The sequence below is a fragment of the Panthera uncia genome, assembly GCF_023721935.1.
Source record: "Panthera uncia isolate 11264 chromosome A3 unlocalized genomic scaffold, Puncia_PCG_1.0 HiC_scaffold_11, whole genome shotgun sequence".
Lineage (NCBI taxonomy): Eukaryota > Metazoa > Chordata > Mammalia > Carnivora > Felidae > Panthera > Panthera uncia.
This window is the reverse complement of record NW_026057578.1, coordinates 15,395,516-15,416,379: the sequence shown is the minus strand read 5'-3', so window position 1 is coordinate 15,416,379 and position 20,864 is coordinate 15,395,516. Positions and strand designations below refer to the sequence as shown.

At 41.4% G+C, this 20,864-nt stretch overlaps 1 protein-coding gene across 5 annotated transcripts in view; it reads left to right on the top strand.

Annotated features, from left to right (window-relative positions):
- The window catches only part of STK4 (serine/threonine kinase 4), a 91,647-nt gene that overhangs the window by 12,083 nt on the left and 58,700 nt on the right, over positions 1–20,864 (top strand). For all 5 annotated transcript variants that reach the window (XM_049650709.1, XM_049650712.1, XM_049650711.1 and 2 more), the window contains 6 exons: positions 2,521–2,635; positions 8,696–8,860; positions 13,696–13,863; positions 15,208–15,345; positions 17,984–18,112; positions 18,986–19,172. In XM_049650709.1, coding sequence (XP_049506666.1) covers positions 2,521–2,635; positions 8,696–8,860; positions 13,696–13,863; positions 15,208–15,345; positions 17,984–18,112; positions 18,986–19,172 — 902 coding nt within the window. The remainder of the gene's footprint in view (positions 1–2,520; positions 2,636–8,695; positions 8,861–13,695; positions 13,864–15,207; positions 15,346–17,983; positions 18,113–18,985; positions 19,173–20,864) is intronic.

The following is a 20,864-nucleotide window of genomic DNA, read 5'->3' as shown; positions in this document are numbered from 1 at the left end:
TTTTTTTTTTTTTTTTTTTCTCAGTAAGCCCCTTTCAAAACTAGGAAGAGGAGGCAAAGAGGCAGAAAGTGGTGCTGGCTTTTTTTTTTTTTCCCCCCTGATAATGATCTCTTTTACTTCCTATTGAGAAAACATGTCTGCAGAAATAGCTAAGGAGAGATAATTCAAATACTTTCAGCTCTAGAAGCCTTGGAATATCAGATCTATAAAAAGAAAATGCTTTTTTTATGTATTACTGTTCCTTCACATTTAAAAAAGAATTCTTCAAGCTCAGAGTAGTTAAGAATTGTATTTTTGAGGAACTAAGATTTGTCAAATGTTGTAAGCAGGAAGTCAGGCCACCAAGCAACCACAGAAAAGCACGTGGTTTGCTCTGAAATTCTGTGACAACATGGGTTGGTCTCTGTGATGGAGCAGGTTTCCCCACTACTGTTTATTTAAAAAAATTTTTTTAATGTTTATTTGTTTTTGAGGGAGAGAGACAGAGCAGAGCTGCGGAGGGGCAGAGAGAGAAGGAGACACAGAATCTGAAGCAGGCTCCAGACTCTGAGCTGTCAGCATAGAGTCCAGCACGGGGCTTGAACTCACGGACTGTGCGATCATGACCTGAGCTGAGGTCAGATGGTTAACCGACTGAGCCACCCAGGGGCCTCTCCCCACTACTGTTTAAATTTGAGAGAAAGACACCTGCGTGGTTCATTTTGTTAAGTGTCCAACTTCGACTCAAGTCATGATCTTATGGTTCATGAGTTCGAGCCCCACATCGGGCTGTTAGCACAGAGCCTATTACAGATCCTCTGTCCCCCTCTATCTCTGCCCCTCCCCTGCTCGCGCGCTCTGTCTGTCTCTCTCTCTCTCTCTCTCTCAAAAATAAATAAACATTAAAAAAAAAAAAGGTCAGAGATACACAAACTTAGAGGCAATGCCAGCTCTAGGGAGATGAAAGGAGAATGAGAGTGTCTTGTACTGGAGGCTGCATCCATTCTCCTGAAGCTCAGCATTGGGGCAGGTGGGGCAGCCTACGAGGAAATTTGCCCAAGAGCCTTTAGATTTCACTGACTTGCGAATGCAGTTATTTTCTCTTCTCCCTCCTTCCCTTTGTATCACTTGACCGGATTGATCGTAGTCAGGTAGCCATTTTCCTTTTCCTCTGCTCTGAGATACTGTACGGAAGCTCTTTCCAATTGGCACGTTGGGACTTTGCCACTTCTGATAGGCCACCCAAGAGCTGTGTTTCAAACAGAGTATGCAAATATCTCTAATTAAAGAAGAGTTATTTTGAAGAGCCTATTCTGTGCTAAGCATGGTACGGAGTACAGAGAAGTACAGGGCAGACTTCTTGTCCCCTGCGAGTTTATAGACAAATGTGTCATGCCAGACATGCCTGTGTATGTATGGGAGAATCTAGCCGATGATACAAAATAGTATAGGACATATTACAACAGTAAGTAGCTGGTATTACTTGCCTTGTAAAGGCAGTAAATCCTACAGGAATGTGAGGAAGGGAGAGCAGATGTGATCGGTACCTTAAGAGACTTACTCATCCATGTCCTCGTTAGTAGCGTTTGTGTGTGTGTGTTTCCTGCTGTCCTTGTCGTTGGCATGTTTCTCGGGGATGAAGGGGCGTTTGAAATTCTGAGCATTAATGATGCCAAGTAGGTTTTAGCATCTTCAGTTATTATGCAACATTATCTAGCCCTGATAACAATCTAGCCAATTAAAGCTGGTAGCTCTCAGTGGGCAGATTATTTCATTTTAATGGGATGTTTGACTTTTCTCTGAAATTTCTCACTTGGTATCTGTCTTCAAGCCTGAGAACCAAAATTCCAGGTCTGACTCTGAAGGTTTTTTCTTTATAGTAGATTGTAGTGCGACTTATTTTTTTTTCTTATTACAAAGTGCACATGACTTCTGGGAAAAATGCAAATAAAAAGAAAATAAAATCATTTTTCCCTTTGGAGAAGTAATCATTGTTAAATACTACTTGGTGTACATATCCTTTCATATCTCTTTCTGTAGTTTCACTTTTCTTACTATTATGCAACCTGCACCTGTCCTTTTTTTCTTTTTGGTAAGCACTTTTTTTTTTTTTTTTGTAAGCAGGATATCTTCTCATGTTATCAAGTATTCGTCTGTAATATTTTCCTTGGATTTGTGGTTATTCCATTATATGGGTCTATCATTATTCCTTTAATAAACTCCCTAATGTTAGACATTTAGATGGTATCTAAATTTTCATTGTGATACTGCTGTGATGGTAACTATTTCTTTTTGAATAGCTGTAGTTCTTTTCCTGGGATGAATTGTACACCTAGAAATGCAGGTTAACAGACCCATACATTTTCTCACTTTTGTTATTTATTATTTGGAAAATTATTATTATTTATTATGTATATTTTTATCAATAAAGAGGGTGTCTATTTTAACCTGAAATATGAATAATTGATCTTTGGAGCAGAGAAATTAATTTTCATGTATCGAAGGCTGTAACACTAATTCATATTGTTGCTCTCTCTTTAGCCCTCATGTAGTCAAATATTATGGCAGTTATTTTAAGAACACAGACTTGTGGATCGTTATGGAGTACTGTGGGGCTGGTTCTGTGTCTGATATCATTCGATTACGAAATAAAACGGTAAGTTTACCTTCTGGAACAATGCATCTGGGCTAGTTTCTGGCCTTGTATTCGTGGTAACTTTCCTACTGTTGTTTTAAGAGAGATGACTGTCAGATTGCCCCGTTTCCATCATTTGTTCCCTCTCTGCTTTCCGATGCCTCCTAAAAGTGGCAGTTTTGACATCAGCCCAGTCCACTGATATGTAGCATGACTTGCTTACTTCATCCTGGGAAGGAAAACAGTGCCAACAAATCTTGGTTAAGCAGTGGATTTTATTTTATTTTATTTACTTATTTATCTATTCTAAATAAAAAAAAATTATTTTAAATGTTTATTCATTCTTGAGAGAGAGAGAGAGAGCACAACAGAGTGTGAGCAGGGGAGGGGCAGAGAGAGAGAGGGAGACACAGAATCCGAAGCAGGCTCTAGGCTCTGAGCTGTCAGCACAGAGCTTGATGCAGGGCTTGAACCCATGAACTGTGAGATCATGACCTGAGCTGAAGTCGGATGCTTAAATGACTGAGCCACCCAGGTGCCCCTTTGAGAAAATGTTTTTTAGTGTTTTTTTATTTTTGAGAGAGAGAAAGAGAGAGAGAGAGAGAGAGAGAGACAGAGCTCAAGCGAGGGAAGCGAGCTCTGACAGAGCTCAGAGAGAGAGGGAGACACAGAATCCGAAGCAGCTCCAGGCTCTGAGCTGTCAGTACAGAGCCCGACGTGGGGCTTGAGCTCATGAATGTTGAGATCTTGACTTGAGCTGAAGTTGGCCACCTAACCGTCTGAGCCACCCAGGTGCCCTTAATTTTTTTTTAACGTCTATTTACTTTTGAGAGAGAGAGAGAGACATAGCATGAGCTGGGGAGGGGCAGAGAGAGAGAGGGAGACACAGAATCTGAAGCAGGCTCTAGGCTCTGAACTGTCAGCACGGAGCCCAATGTGGGGCTCCAACACTTGCACCATGAAATCATGACCTGAGCCAAAGTCAGATGCTTAACTGACTGAGCCACGCAGGCACCCCAAGCGATGGATTTTAAACGTTTAAAATAGGATTTGGTTTTCTCCTCTTACCCAGCATGTTCACAAATTAACTTCTGTATCCTACTAAACAGAATAATCTCTGTGGAAGATATTCGCTCTTACTGTGATTGCTGGAATAAAAGCTAGGAGTCGTGGGTTCTAATTCAGGTTCAGTTGCTCATTCAGTAAATGCTCTAAGCTCTAGGCATCCAGTAGTAAAGAACACAACGACCCTGCTCTTGTGCTGGTACATTTTTTTGTAGGGCAACAAAAAAGCCACGTGATGGTAACTAGAAAAGAAATCCCAGATAGTGATAATTTATTTGAAGGAGTGGAGTGGCGGAGGGTGCTTGGGGAGCTACTTGAGAGTGGACAGCTGAGAAAGGCCTCTTAGGGAGGTAGCGTTTAAAGTAAAACTTGAGGGTTGCCTGGGGGGCTCAGTTGGTTGAGCATCTGACTCTTGATTTCGGCTCGGGCCATGATCCCTGGGTCATGGGATCAAACCCTGTGTCCGGCTCTGTGCTGAATGTGGAGCCTGGTTAAGATTCTGTCTCTCTCCCTCTGCCCCTCTCCCCCATTAGCACTCTGTTTCTCTTTCTGTCTCAGAAAAAGAACATTCTAGGTAGGGGAATAAGCAATGCAAAGATCCTGAGGCTAAAACGGGTTTGGCACATAAAGAAGGCCACTGTGAGTGGAGGGAGAGGAGAGGGAGAACTGTAGGAGATGAGGTGAGACAGGTGAGCGGGCCTGGATTATGTTGGGATTGTCCACAACGATAATGAGTTTGACTTTTATTGGGGTACCATAGGAAACCATTGCCAGGTTCTAAGCAAGTGAGGAGCCATCTGATTTACATTTTAGAAGATAAACCGTGGTGGGGCGCCTGGGTGGCTCAGTCGGTTGAGCGCCGACTTCGGCTCAGGTCACGATCTCTCGGTCCGTGAGTTCGAGCCCCGCATCGGGCCCCTGTGCTGACAGCTCAGAGCCCGGAGCCTGTTTCAGATTCTGTGTCTCCCTCTCTCTGACCCTCCCCCATTCATGCTCTGTCTCTCTCTGTCTCAAACATAAATAAACGTTAAAAAAAAAAAATTAAAAAAAAAAAAAAAAAAAAAAGAAGATAAACCGTGGCTTCTGTGTGGACTGTGAATGGATAAAAGTAAAAGCAGGGGACATCTTAGCCTTTAGTGTTTTTGTTGTTGTTGCTTTGTTTTGTTTTAATAAGAGAAACAGGAATAATACCTATATTAAATATTTGCAGAATTGTGAAAATTAATTTAAATATATGAAAGTGCTTTGTAAATCGTGAGGTGCTGTATGTAAGGTAGGAATAGTTTATTTTTATTTTTAATTTTATTATTTTTAATTTATTTATTTTTAAAGTTGACTTATTTTGAGAGAGAGAGAGAGAGTAAGCAGGGGAGCAACAGAGCGAGAGTGAGACAGAGAATCCCAAGCAGGCTCTGCACTGTCAGCATAGAGCCCGACACAGGGCTTGAACTCACAGACCAAAGGATTGTGATGTGAGCTAAAATCAAGAGTCTGCTGTTTAACCAACCAAGCCACCCAGGCGCCCCAAGATGGGAATATTTTAAGACTCAGTTGTATCCTCAAAAAATTAAAACTAAAATTACCCTAGAATTCAGTAATCACACTACTGGGTATTTACCCAAAGAATACAAAAACTAATTCAAAGGGACATATGCACCCCTGTGTTTATTGCGACATTATTTACAATAGTCCAATCATGGAAGCAGCCCAAGTGTCCATCATAGGTGAATGGATAAAGAAGATGTGTGTGTGTGTGTGTGTGTGTGTGTGTACACATACAAATATTATTTAGCTGTAAAAAAATGAAGTATTGCCATTTGCCACAACATGGATGGATCTAAAGTGTATAATGCTAAATGAAATAAGCCAGTTAGACAAATACCATATGATTTCACTCATATGTGGAATTTAAGAAACAAAGCAGATGAACAACAACAACAAAAACAAACCAAAAACAGACTCTGTTAAGAGAGAATAAATAGATGGTTACCAGAGGGGAGCCAGGTGGGGGGATGGGTAAAATAGGTGATGGGAATTAAGAGGACACTTAACCTTGATGAGCACAGAGTAATGTATGGAACTGTCTAATCTATTGTACACCTGAAACTAATACAGCATTATGTTTACCCTGGAATTAATAATAATTAAAAAAATAAAAATAAAACTTCGTTGTAACTTTTGGATTATCTATACAAGTATATCCTTTTCTTAATTTATATTATTCAGAGTTACTGTGTTTTTCTGATCAAATAGCAAGTTCTTTAGGTAGGAATAATATCCAACAATATGGTAAAGAAGTCCCAAAGCTTGAATAATTTATTGAATTAAAAATTGGATTCCAAGCTTTCTTATATGCAGCATTAAGTTACTTTGTTTCAGGTATTTTGAAAAAATCCAAAACTAATTTGATGGTGAATTTGATGTTTTAATATTAATTTATTGTGTTTATGTAATTTTTAGCTATTAAGTGCTGATCTTTAATTATTGCATGTTATTTTGTAAAATGTTTTAACTCTGTCTTACCCAGCATGATAGTCACTACCTACATGTGGTCACTGAGAATTTTAAATGTGGCTAGTCTGAATTGAGAAGTGTTGGAAGTATAAAATACCAGATTTGGAAGAATTATTACAAAAAGGAAGAATGTAAAAAAAATTTACATTGTTTATATATTGATTACATGTTGAAATGATAATATTTTGGATAAATATGGTTAAGTAAAATATATTATCACAGTTAATTTGGGGGTGCCTAGTTGGCCCAGTTGGAGTGAAGAGTGACTCTTCATCTTGGAGTCATGAGTTCAAGCCCGATGTTAGGTGTTAGAGATTACTAAAAAAACAAACTTAAAAAAATTAATTTTGCTTTTTTTTTTTAAATGTGGCTATTAGAAAATTAAAATTTATATTTGTGGCTCACATTATATTGCTCCCTTACCTGATTAGCTCAATTCGTTAGGATAAGGGATCAGTAAACAGGTCACATGAACTTTGTTCTCTTCAGCTACAGGAGGTACCTAAACTCTAGTTTGCAGCCTTTGCCAATAGTGTTTGCTTGGGCTGCAGTGAGAGAGCTCCGTCGCTTGTTAGCTCTGTGACCTTTGAAACAAATGACTTGTTTGTGCTTCAGCGTCTTTATCTATAAAATGGTGATGGTGATGATGATGATAGTACCTATTTCGTGTGATTCTTATAAGGATTTAATGAGATTACAAAAACAGTGCCTGCCATAGAGTAAATGCTTAATAATGGTTTAGCCTTTTTAAATTTTATTAGCAGTGTCTGGCTCTTTTTTTTTTTTTCAATGTTTATTTATTTTTGAGAAAGAGAGTGTGTGTGAGCGGGAGAGGGGCAGAGTGGGGACGGGAACAGAAGATCTGAAGCGGGCCCCATGCTGATAGTAGAGAACCAGACGCGGGGCTTGAACCCACGAACTGTGAGATCATGACCTGAACCGAAGTCGGAAACCTAACTCACTGAGCCACCCAGGTGCCCCAAGCAGCGTCTGGCTCTCAATTGATGCTTATTAACTATTTGTTGATTGATTGATAGCATAGTAGTTATTAAGCCATGTGCATTCTTCCATGCCTTATATCATTTGATTTTCCTGACATTCTTGAAGAAAGGTAATAGTCCTGTTTTATAGACTGAGAAACTGGGACCAAGGGAGGTTCCAGAACTTGCTTAAGTCACACAGCTAGAATGTAGAGCCTTGGGGAAAAACTAGGTCTTCCTAATCCCCAGTCCCGTGTTTGTTGCACCACACAGCCTACTGTCTTCTTGTGTGAGTTGTTAAAATGGAGACTGAGAGTTTGTTGATGGATTGCGTTTGTTTAGCACTGGATCTGCACAACATCAGCGTGGGACTGGGCCGATCTTCTGTGTCGATCAGCATTCTTGCTTTCATTTATTCATCATCATTCAGCAAATACTTTTTCAGGACCTGCTATGTGTCACGTGCCTTTCTTGGTGCTAAGGTTATAATAGTAAACAATCAAAGACATTTTAAAATGGAGTTTACATTCCTAATAGGAAATACATCACATAGTAGGTATACAAATAACGTGTAATACGACAGTTGGGGGTAATGCTGTATTTACCGGTAAGATAGGATAAAGGGGTAGAGAATAACCTAGGAATGGAGGGAGCTGGGGAAGGCCTTTCTGACTTCCTGGATGAAGAGCATGGTAGGTAGAGAGAACATCAGATGAATAGTCCCAGAAGTTGAAGTTTGCTTTGAGTGTCTGAAGAATAGCAAGGAAGGGTACGTGGCTGAAACAGAATGAGCAAGGTAGAAAGTAAGTAGAGGAGGAAGGTAGCTGGGAACCAGATCATGGAAGACTTTGGTGAGGACTGGCTTTAATTTTGAGTGACTTAGGAAGCCATTGGAGGGTTCTGAACAGATCTGGCTTGCATTTTAAAAGGTTCATTATGGCACGCTGCCATGTGGAAAATATGTTGTTGAGGGTCAAGGGCGGAAGCACTGAGACCAGTTAGGACCAGCAATGAGACCATTGAGGAAATTATTAGAATAATTCAGGCAGGACTTGCGGTTGACTTGGACCAGGGTGATGACAAGAGGATATGTTTGGATATATTTTGAAGATAGGAGGGAGCTAGGGACGACCTCAAGGTTTTTGTCCAGAGCAATTGAAACTGTCTTTTACTGAGAGAAGACTAGGAGGAATAGAGCAGGTTGGGTGGGTGGTATGGAGAGGCCTGGCGGGCGGTAGGAATAAATAAAGAATTTGATTTTGACTGTTATGTTTATGAGGCTTGTTCGGTATTCAGTTGGAGATGCTGTGTAGGCAGATATGTGAATCTGATGTCTGGGGAGAGATGGGACAGGAAATACCACTTTAGAAGTGGTTAGTGGAGAGATGGTACAAGCTGTCCAATGTTGTGACAGGTTGAGTAAGATCTTATATTCTAGGATGGGAGCTTCGATCTAATTTTTCCCCTTGATGTAAACTGATGGCATTTTAACCTTTCATTCTTTTTTTTTCCCCCTCCCCAGTTAACAGAAGATGAAATAGCTACAATATTACAGTCAACACTAAAGGGACTGGAATACCTTCATTTTATGAGAAAAATACACCGAGATATCAAGGCAGGAAATATTTTGCTGAATACAGAAGGACATGCAAAACTTGCAGATTTTGGGGTAGCGGGTCAACTTACAGTAAGTAGAAATGTTACTTGTCTTGGTAACTTTCAGCTCTGTCCTGAGAAGGAATTCCTGTTATTTAGGTATTTAAAAAAAATTTTTTTTAAATGTTTATTTATTTTGAGAGAGAGAGAGTGCGAGTGGGGGAGGAGCAGAGAGAGAGGGAGACAGAGTCCAAAGCAGGCTCCGGGTTCTGAGCTGTCAGCACAGAGCCTGACGCGGGGCTCAAACTCACGAGCTGTGAGATCATGACCTGAGCCAAAGTTGGATACTCAACCGGCTGAGCCACCCAGGCACCCCTAGGTATTTTTTAAATACAATACTTAATTTCATTGTATTCATAAAAAGTTTATAAAAGTTGCCAATAAAATTACAAAAGAGCTAGTAGGTGACTTCAGATCCTTTCCTGGGGTTCAGGTCCTAGATTTTAACTTTGATAAAAATAAAAGCTAAAACAAGAAATGGTAAGAGTAGAAGTTTGAATTCTGTTCATCATCATATTTATAAAAGGAAGAAAAATTCAATCCAAACTGCTTTCCTTGAATAAGACATAGCATCATGTCAACCAGGAAGCATTTGGCAATTATTTTACTGAAAACAGTCTTCGTTTGGTTCCAGGTTACAGCCTTTTGATTCTCCTCCTACGTCACCGGTGCATGGCGATGAAAAAACCATGGTTTCAAAACAGGAAATGTAGAATTATCTGATTTTGAAAAATACCTAAGTGTATATGAAGTATATATAGAAAAACAGAAACAGTTCTGGACAGATATGTACTAAATTGACAGCAACAACATTATACATCAAACAATTTTCTTGGGCGGCAGAAAAAATATTTTTTGCTTGTTTGTTTAGAGTTGGTATTAGGTAGAGTTTTCTGTTTTTTTTTGTCTTGTTTTGTTTTTTGTTTTTAAATCTGCCTGGATTATGTTAGGGAGTTTAATAGGTATTGCAATGGCACAGAAATTGCTTTGATGTTTGAAAAGCAAAATCAGAAACTTATTCCATATTGTGATTTCTGGGTCTTTCAAAAGATTTTGTTGTTAACACATAAAGTCCTTCTAGGGGCGCCTGGGTGGCTCAGTCGGTTAAGCGTCCGACTTCGGCTCAGGTCACAATCTCACGTTCTGTGAGTTCGAGCCCCGAGTCGGGCTCTGGGCTGATGGCTCAGATCCTGGAGCCTGCTTCCGGTTCTGTGTCTCCCTCTCTCTCTGCCCCTCCCCCGTTCATGCTCTGTCTCTCTCTGTCTCGAAATAAATAAATGTTAAAAAAAAAAAAATTAAAAAAAAAATAAAAATAAAAAAAAAATAAAGTCCTTCTAGGGAACAATTTATTCTTCCAACTGTAGTATATAAATGTGTCCATTTTTGGGGCTCCTGGCTGGCTCGGTCTGTAGAGCATGCAACTCTTTTTTTTTTTTTCATGTTTATTTATTTTTGAGAGAGAGAGAGACAGAGTGGGGCAGAGAGAGAGGGAGACACAGAATCCAAAGCAGGCTCCAGGCTCTGAGCTGTCAGCACAGAACCATGAGATTACGACCTGAGCTGAAGTCAGGCGCCCCTAGAGCATGCAACTCTTAATCTTAGGGTCGTGAGTTCAAGCCCCACATTAGGCATGGAGCCTACTTAAAACAAACAAACAAACAAATAAATAAATATAGTTAATTAAAAAATGAATTAATTAAAAAATGTCTATTTTCCTTCATATTTGCCAATACTGAATGAGAAATAAATTGTATCTTTTTAATCATTTTTGAAACTATTTTTACATTTGACAATTGGCCATTTACAGTTCTTTTGTAAGTTAACTCTTCATCTTAATTGTTGGTGGGGGGACCCCGGTGGCTCAGTTGGTTAAGCATCTGACTTGAGTTTAGTTCAGGTCATGATCTCATAGTTCATGGGATCAAGTCCTGTGTTGGGCTGTGCACTGATGGTGTGGAGCCTGATTGGGGTCTTTCTCTCCTTCTCTCTCGGCCTCTCCCCTGCTGTGCTCTCTCTCAAAATAAATAAATAAACATGAAAAAAAAATCCATTTGCTAGGGGTACCTGGGTGACCTCGTTGGTTGGGCATCTGACTCTTAATTTCAGCTCAGGTCTTTTTTTAAAATTTATTTAAAATAATTTTTTAAGCTTATTTATTTATTTTGAGAGAGAGAGAAAGAGAGAGGCAGAGAGGGAGAGAGAGAGAATCCCAAGTAGGCTCTGCACTGTCAGCACAGGGCCGGATGCGGGGCTCAATCTTGTAGTCGGACACTTAACTGATGAGCGACCCAGACTCCATGCTGAGAGCCTGTTTGGGATTCTCTCCCTCCCTCTCTCTCTCTGTCCCTCTCCAGTTCATGCTGTCTCTCAAAATAAACAAACTTTAAAACAAAAAACGATAAACCAAAACTAAAAAAAAAAAATTTGTTAAAATTGTGAATCCTTTGTTATATATGTTGAAACATGTTTTGTAGTTTGCTAGTTGCCTTTTTACTTTGATTATGGTTTTTCTTTAAGCACCGAAGTTTCCAAATTTTATATAGGGAAATCCACCTCCCTTTTATGTTATGCTTTCTGCCTTTGATGCCATCCTTTAAGAGTCCTTTTCTGCTTCAACATTCTAGAACTGTCCATCTATACTTTCTTTTAGTATTTTCTTTAGTACCAAGCCAGACCGATTTTGGTTTTTGTATTTAAATTTTCAACGTGTTTGAACTTCCTTTGGTGAAAAGTATAAGTTAGGAAATTAAGTGTAGAGCGTTAGAAATGACTAGCCAGACTCCCACTGCTTTTTTTAGTCCTTTGGTTGGTAGTTTGGAATGACATTTTAATCATATCTCAAGCTTTATGTATATGCGTGTATGTGTGCCTGTGTGTACACACACATAAATACACATACGTTGCCATAGTCTGTTTCTGGATTTGATACTTTCCCTTGTTATGCTACTGCATTAATGTAACTTTGTAATACAGATCAAGCTGGGTTAGTATCCACTCATTACTCTTAGTTTTTAAAAAATTTCTAGATATCCAAATACTTATTTCTAAATAATGAGTATTTCAAGGATATAATCCTTGAAAACAACTTTGACTACCACCATTTGAAAACTGCAAATTTAGGTTTCAAACCAAAGGAAATGACTAAGCAATAAGTTAGTTCCTGTGCTAGTTTTTTGCATAGGACTCACAAAGTGTGATCGATTTAAAAATATTGCTGTCATTTGCTCCTCACTGGCATAGCCTAAGTGAGGTCACAGGCATTTCAGAAGGAACATGAGTATGAGTGATGGTGATGGGAAGTCCTGACGCACATTTAGTTCTGTTCAAAATCCTTCTCTTCCTAAAATGCAGGATCCCAAAAAGGTTCTCTTTCATTAAGGCCAGGCCATTCTGGGGAAGTATGAAAGTAGTTACTTGCCCATGTGTGCTACATTCATATATTTTTCTTTAAGCCCCAAACTGAGACTTTTTCTATGTGTACATTATATTTTATAGAATATATGTACATGGAAAGAAAAATTACATATGTACGTAAACAACACACGATTTTTCTTTCATTTCTTGATTGTACACGGACTGCACGCTCACGTAAACCATCAGAGTGTTACAGAAGTAGATGGGATGGAAAGTAAGCGTTCTTCGTCCTTCCTTCATGATTCCACTTTCTAGATGTAACTGTTGCTAATAGTTTGGTGTGTGTTGAGATTTTTCTTTTGCTATCCATACAGCAACAGTATTTATTATTGTTTGCTGTTTTATTGTTGTGATCATTAGTTTTCTTTTACAAAAACAAAGCTATATTACATATAATTTTGCAATCTAAATTTCTAGCTTTACAATGTATTTTCTATACCAGGAAATATATGTGTCTCCTTTTTAATAAATTGTATGGATATTTATTATTTTTAATTAGGTGGTCTTTTGAGTTGTTTCCATTTTCTCCCCCCCCCCCCCCATTACAAATATTTCTCCAACATTTGTGCATGTATCTTAGGGTACCTACACATAGGATACATTTTTAGAAAAAGATTGGGCTCAAAGGATATGGACATTTAGCTTTATAAATATTGCTAAATTGCTTACACAACATTATACCAATTTATACCCTGGTAACACTGTATTTCAGTGTCTGTTGTTTTTCTATGCTGTTTCAGCACTGGTTATTATTTCTTTAAATGTTTGTCAACCTTATTTTAGTACTTGATTGTTTTTTTTGTGTGTTTTTGTTTGTGTGTGTGTGTGTGTGTGTGTGTGTTTTAAAGTTTATTTATTTAGAGAGAAAGCAAGCACGTGTGCAAGGTGAGGAGGGGCAGAGAGAAAGGGAGAGAAAGAATCCTAAACAGGCTCTGCGCGGTCAGCACAGAGGCTGACGTGGGGCTCCATCTCATGAACTGTGAGATCATGACTTGAGCCAATATCAAGAGTCAGCGCTTAACCAACTGGGCCAGGTTGGTTACCTGTGTGTATGTTTAAAAATTTTTTTTTAGCGTTTATTTTTTGAGAGAGTGTGAACAGGGGAGGGGCACAGAGAGAGGGAGACACAGAATCCAAAGCAGGCTCCAGGCTCTGAGCTGTCAGCACAGAGCCTGATGCAGGGCTCGAATTCACGAACCGCAGATCATGACCTGAGCCGAGGTCAGTTGCTTAACCAACTAAGCCACCCAGGCGCCCCTGTGTGTGTGTTTTAATAATTGAGAATCTTTTATGTTTCCAACTCATTTGAATTTCTTTCGTAACTTGCCCAGTCATGCCTTGAGTATGGTTTTTATATGTATTCCAAGTATAAGACATTTCTTGTTGGAAAAGTCTCTTCTTCTCTCAGTAGTTTTAATGCTTAGTGTTGATCTCTATTCTTTTCTGTTTTAGGATACGATGGCCAAACGAAATACAGTGATAGGAACACCATTTTGGATGGCTCCAGAGGTGATTCAAGAAATTGGATACAACTGTGTGGCAGACATCTGGTCATTGGGAATAACAGCTATAGAAATGGCTGAGGGAAAGCCCCCATATGCTGACATCCATCCAATGAGGGTAAGGAAATGGACAAAACCAGTAGGGTGGTTAGCTACTGGTCATTAGAAAGTTAAATGGCTTACTTGATTAGGTACCAAACAATAAATGAATTAATTGTCTATAATTGATAAGTGGCAGTCTAGACTCCACTAATCAGTTCAAGTGTGATCCACCCCTCCATACCAGAGGTTGTGTATTGATAGCTGTCTGGCAGGATGTAGGTCACAAATGCAATGTATATTTTTTAAAAGTTTAGTTGCTCACATTTTAATATAACATTAACTGGAACTGAGTGGTGGTCCCCTCATTTATACAGGGCATGGGCTTTCTACTTTATCAGTCTCCATGATTCCCTAGTCACCAAGTATCCTTTGTCCCTTATCACAGTGTTTTCTCTGTTTTTCTCATAGTAATATTAAGAGGAAAGCAAACTATTTTTTTGATGTCATGTCCCTAGCACCCAGCCTGATTGATTTGTTGTCTTTTTCCTGCCTGAGCCTCAGAGATATTTACATGTGTAAGTTGTGGTTTGGAGATCCCCAGACTCTCCTCATCAGAGGCACTGTCCTTTGCAGCTTCCATGGGCTTCTAGAGTAGTAAGGGCCCATCGGTGCAGTCTTCACTGAAACTATCAGTGTGACACCCTCAGGGGTTTGCAGGGTATTCCCAGCCAGGCCCCTCATCACAGCACTGTTAAGAGGCCTTGATCATGCCTGGGGCGCCTGGGTGGCTCAGTGGGTTAAGTGTCCGACTTCAGCTCAGGTCGTGACCTCACAGTTGGTGAGTTCGAGCCCCACGTCGGGCTCTGTGCTGACAGCTGGGAGCCTGGAGCCTGCTTCGGATTCTGTGTCTCCCCCCCTCTGCCCTTCTCCCACTTGTGCTCTGTCTCTCTCTCTCTCAAAATAAACATTTAAAAACTTAAAAAAAAAAAAAAAAGGCCTTGATCCTGCCTTCCTCGGGGATTCCATAGTCCTCTCACCATACATCCCAACTCAGCTCTCCCTCTTCTTAGTACTTCTATTAAAAGACTTAACAGTTTGTAAAATGTAAAAATGCTCTCAGGTCTTGCCTTTTTATTTTGAAAGGCAGTATACAGTGGTTAACAAAACTCCAAAAAAGCTTGCTGGATATTGGAGGTTGAGGAGACAGGAATACACATGAAAGAGGGAGAGGGAGAGAGAGCTATATTAACTTCTCTAATTGTCATACTTCCTACTTTGAGACACTTAGACTTCAGCTGGGATTTGGTTGGGCTTATCAATGGAGAAGAGGAAAATGTTTCAAACTTTAAATGTATCTCTAGTCATATTTTAATTAGTACATCACTTTTATTTTACCAAAAACAATTTTTTTTTAACCTAGGCAATCTTCATGATTCCCACCAACCCCCCTCCTACATTTCGAAAGCCAGAACTGTGGTCCGATAACTTCATGGATTTCGTGAAGCAGTGTCTTGTAAAGAGCCCTGAGCAGAGAGCCACAGCTACTCAACTCCTACAGGTATGATCCTCCCTGAGATGCTGCCTCCCTCTGTTCCACTCTCCTGCTGGCCAAAAGGTGCTGCTAACCCACCTGCGTGGAGATGGTAAAGAAGTAGAAGACATTCCCTGCCTTCTAAGGAGCTTTGACTCTAACTGGGTAGAAAAGAATGTTAAATCATGGAACAAGATGATAATACCAGAAAATGGTGGGCTCTGTGGGGTCAGAGATGGGAACTGAGAGTGAGCACTGCCATTGTGCTGAGTGCTTTGCACATGTTGTGCCATTTAATCATCACACATCCCCTGTGAGGGGAAGGTATTATTTCGGTTTTCTGGGGAAAGAATGGAAGCTTAGAGAGATTAGCTCATTTAGAGGCACTCAGCTGGGGAACAGCAGAGCTGAGGCTAGAATCTGGGCCTTCGTAGTTCCAAAGCACAAGTGCCTGCAAGTCTACCCAGTTCTGCCAAGGACCTGAGATTAATGGTAGGTCCTCTTGTAGCTCATGACAGGAGGAGGTGATTTTGGGCTGGAGGTACCGGAACTGCTTCCCTGGAGCAGGTCGCCTCGGTGCGTGGGCCTTGCAGGACGGGTGGGGTTTGCAGGCAGTCTGCTCGGTGCTGAGGAGGTTGAATTCGGGTGTCAGACTGTCCAGGTTTGAATCCTGGCTCCCTGTTTACTAGCTTTATGACCATGGGCAAGTGACGTGCCCTCTCTGTTGCTTTAGTTTTCTTATCTGTGAGTGGAGACTAATACCTGCCTCCTATGTTGTGAAGATTAAGTGATATGTGTAACTTTGAACGAAGTTTCACATGTGTTAAAGGTAGAATGACGTGGAGGTGACAAATGTCTGTGGTTATTATTGGGCTGGGCCAGTGGTTTTCAGCCGTGGCAGACCCAGTGCCCCCTCTTTATAACGCATATGTGTATTTTTAGTACTCTCACTACTCTTCTGGAATGAAATTTGTAGATAATAAAATCTGTCTATTCCCATAATTTAAAAAGGATTAGTATAAGGTGTATGATATAATGGAGAGATACAAAGATAATAATTCATAAAATGTGTGGCAGTATAAAAAGAGGCTCCAGTTTGACTCAACTTGCAGACACAATGCAGCAGTTGAATACCTGTATCTAGCACCATAAATGAGCTTAGGTTTAAGAATGGTAACCGTTCCGTTCAGGCACTCCAGGAAAATGAATGGGTGGACACTACCATAAAAGTGATGTTAAATAATAACAGACCAGGCTTATTTGTATATGCTAAGAGGAGGGAAATGATCTTGTAGATATTCCCAGTGGAGAGAACAAGGAAATATGATATTCTTGCAAATCAGCTGGGCCTTAGTTCTAAGCATTGGCAAGTTCTTTCCTGCCGGGATGGGGTACTGATGAAGTTTTATGGAAAAGAAATCTCTTTTGCAACCCGTCACAGGCTGAGATGCACTTACAGAGTTCTTACAAAGACCATAGAGACCGTCTCCTCTGATGGGTGCTGGGGAATAGAGAATGGGTTATAAAGAGAAAGATGGGGACAGTGTCACAATGAGTTGGGGAGACAACAGGCAACCCCCCAAAGAGAATTTCCACATGTAACTTTCATAGCCTCATTTCCTAATGTTCTGTAAACACAAATAACAAAAAAGGTAGTATAAATACTAAAAAATTTAAGCAGCTTGTATAAATGAAATTCCACAATATCCCTGGGTTTCAGGTGTCTGTGCTGATTGGTATTTGGGCCTACATCTGTTCCATATTTGTGACCTGTTTTAGTGTTTTTCTGCAGTAACCACACTTTTGCCCTAAAATCCCTTTTTACCTAAATATGTAGTTGGAAATACTATATAGTGCATTGTGTAGAGAGAATAAGCAGGATGAGTAAATTATCCAGTGATATTTAAACAATGTCTTTATGACATTTAAGCCCCCTCCAACATCATCTCTGGACTTTTTTGCTTATCTCTTGAGAAAAATTTGTCAGTATTATTTACTAAAGTGCATATATACCCTAAGACGTTTGAAAGACGTGCAGAATGTGCCACAGTTTGTCGCTGTGCAGGACTGTTCCCCGCTTTGAAGGATTGCTGGTGTCCCTCCTTCCCCTCATGTGCCATTGGTGTTCAAACACCAACTACAGGGGCGCCTGGGTGGCGCAGTCGGTTAAGCGTCCGACTTCAGCCAGGTCACGATCTCGCGGTCCGTGAGTTCGAGCCCCGCGTCGGGCTCTGGGCTGATGGCTCGGAGCCTGGAGCCTGTTTCCGATTCTGTGTCTCCCTCTCTCTCTGCCCCTCCCCCGTTCATGCTCTGTCTCTCTCTCTGTCCCAAAAATAAATAAAAAACGTTGAAAAAAAAAAAAACCCAAACACCAACTACAAGCTCCCGACACGTTTATAAAACTTCCTCTAGGGGGCAGTACCACCCCGCTGAGAATATCTAGGTTTGGCAGAGAGAGAGGAGACTTTGTAGCCAGGCTGAAAAAGACAGCAAAGCCTGAAACCCTGGTCACAGTTATAAAGTGAGTGTGATTTCACGGCTGTTCTGTTACCATAAAGAGAAAGATTAGATTCATCGATTCAGCAAATGTGATCGAGTGCCTACGGGGTGCCAGGCACCGTTGGGGCACGGGTGCCGTATAAACTGTCTCCTTTTGTGCTTTCAGCACCCGTTTGTCAAGAGTGCCAAAGGAGTGTCGATACTGCGGGACTTAATTAACGAGGCCATGGATGTGAAGCTGAAACGCCAGGAAGCCCAGCAGCGGGAGGTGGACCAGGACGATGAGGACAATTCAGTGAGTGGCAGGCATGCTGTGGGCCTCGGGCATTAATGCGTGTTATTTCGAGATTGCCGGGTCCAGTGGGACGAGTAGGAGATACCAGATCAGCCTGGAGCTGGAGACGCCGCTTGGCTCATTGTGCCCTGGCCTGACCCTGCGAAGGACTTGCTCTGTCTGTGCTTGTTCTTCTCACGGTGCTTCCTAAGACATTTTCAAATTTTACTCTTTTGCCCCCACAGCATTTACTGAATTTGACTTTTTATTCGGGAAAGGGAATGCTTAGGTCGGAGACTTGGTCTTTTGTACCCTTTTGGAGAATCAAAAATCTGTACTAAATATGCAGATTTTATCCTCAGAGACTCCCTCCCAAGCCTGAGATTCCAAGGGTGTGCACCTCAGCTCCTTAGGTTACGTTGTAAAACCCTTAAGAAGGAGGGAGGAAGGGGTGAGGGAAGAGGGTCCTCCTTTTTTTTTAAATTTTTAAAATTTTTTTAAATATTTATGTTTGAGAAAGAGAAGCAGAGACAGAGTATGAGTCGGGGGAGGGGCAGAGAGACAGAGAATCCCAGGCAGGCTCCAGGCTCTGAGCTGTCAGCACAGAGCCCCGCGTGGGGCTCGAACTCATGAACTATGAGGTCATGACCTGAGCCGAAGCCGGATGCTTAGCCAACTGAGCCACCCAGGCGCCCCATGAGGGCCCTCCTGGTTCGATATGCTGTCTCGCATGGCTGACTTTGTTTCTCTTTGGTCTCTGCTGTACAGGGTGTGGGTCTAGAACCCCAGTCGGCATCAAATCCAGAAATGCTTGCGTTGAGATGAGTAATAGTAATTCGAAGGATTCAGTCTTTTGATCCAGTTAGCCCAATTTGAGGTTTTGTCCTCCTCCAGGAAGAGGATGAGATGGACTCTGGCACCATGGTTCGAGCAGCAGGTGATGAGATGGGCACCGTCCGGGTGGCCAGCACAGTGACCGATGGAGCCAGCACTATGATCGAGCATGGGGACACATTGCCGTCACAGCTGGGCACCATGGTGATCAACGCAGAGGATGAGGAAGAGGAAGGGACTATGAAAAGTAAGGCTCTGGTTAAATATACTCCTTTCTTGGACGTACCCTACACATTCCAGAGAAAATGGGCTCTCCTGGTCCACATGGGCTCAGCTCGAGTCACTTTCTGGTGGTGCGGGGGTGGGGGAAGGGGAAGGGGACAACTGGCCTGCGGTGTCAGGCAAGAAAACGTCAGCAACGAGGAAGGACTTTCTTTCAAACCTGAATGGCCCTTTTCTCATCGAATGTTGTCATTTTCTCCTTTTTCCTTGATCCGTGGAGGCAAGCACACATATTGTTTTGATGCATAATCAAAGTGTAATGAGATTCTGAGCTATTTAACATAGCTTCAGTGTATTTTCTGTTTTCTGTGCATTTAACCCAGGTTTACCGATACTCAGTCAATACTCAGTCAGGATGACTGTACAACTGTGAAAGTCCTGTCAAATTCCTTCTAGTTGAAACCCACCTCTGCTTCACTTCTTATCCTGCTCATACTTTTTTGCCTGTGACTGAGGCCCGACACACATTTTCTGCTCTCATCTCAGAGTGCTGTCCTCTCCCCTCCTCACTTGTTTCCCTTCCCTTACTCTGTGCATCACAGACCAGCTCACAGAGGAAAGGAATTTGCGAGTACAAACAGTACTAATTGAATTCTGTATGCACTTTTTAGCCTGCACTTTGCACAGGTTTATTTATTTGTTTTCTAATTAGTTAATTTTTTAAAGGTTTTATTTTATTTATTTATTTTTAAAAATATATTTGTTTATTTTTGAGAGAGAGAGAGAGAGAGAGAGAGAGAGAGAGAGAGCACAAGCAGGGAAGGGGCCGAGAGTGAGGGAGACACAGAATCCGACGCAGGCACCACGCTCTGAGCTGTCAGCACAGAGCCCGACGCGGCTCAAACTCACGACCCGTGACATCGTGATCTGAGCTGGAGTTGGTTGCCCACTGACTGAGCCACCCAGGCACCCCTGAAGATTTTATTCTTAAAAATCTCTACATCCAGTGTGGCACTCGAACTCACGACGCTGAGATCAAGAGTCGGATGCTCCACTGACTGAGCCAGTCAGGCACCCCATGAACTTTGCATAGGTTTAAAGCATTAAGGCTTTATAATCTTTTCATCATCTTTTCTCCCCTCTTTCCTTTTTAAAGTTTGAAGGTCCTTCCTTTAAACCAGGGAGCAGCAAACTATGGTCCATGGGCCAAATCCGGTCTACCACCTGGTTTTGGCAATAAAGTTTTATTGGAACATGGCCATGTCCATTCATTTACATATTGTCTGTGACTGCTTTGCACTATAGAGGCGGAGTGAGCAGTTGTGACAGAGGCCATCTGGCCCCCAAAGCCTGAAATGTTTGCTCTGGTTCTTTACAGACAGCAAAAGTTCCCTAACTCCTGCTCTAGACCCTCTGCTTCATGATTAATTCATTCAGTGAATTTTTCTTCCGTGCTGGATCCCAGGTCCTTTGCTGGGTGCTGAGGACACAGCAGGAAATGAAGAAACAGTCCTTGCCCCAAAGGAAATCATGGTTTAGTGTGGGAGATGGACCATGAATTGCAATTCAGTGTATGAAATAATTTCTAAAGTAGAGGTAACCCAGGGGCTTGTCGAAACAGAGTGGAGGAGTATTTTATTTAATCTGGGCTGTGAAAAGGGTGGGTGGAGGTGTTCCAGCAGAGGGAGCAGCGTACACAGAGGCCCTGAGGTGAGAG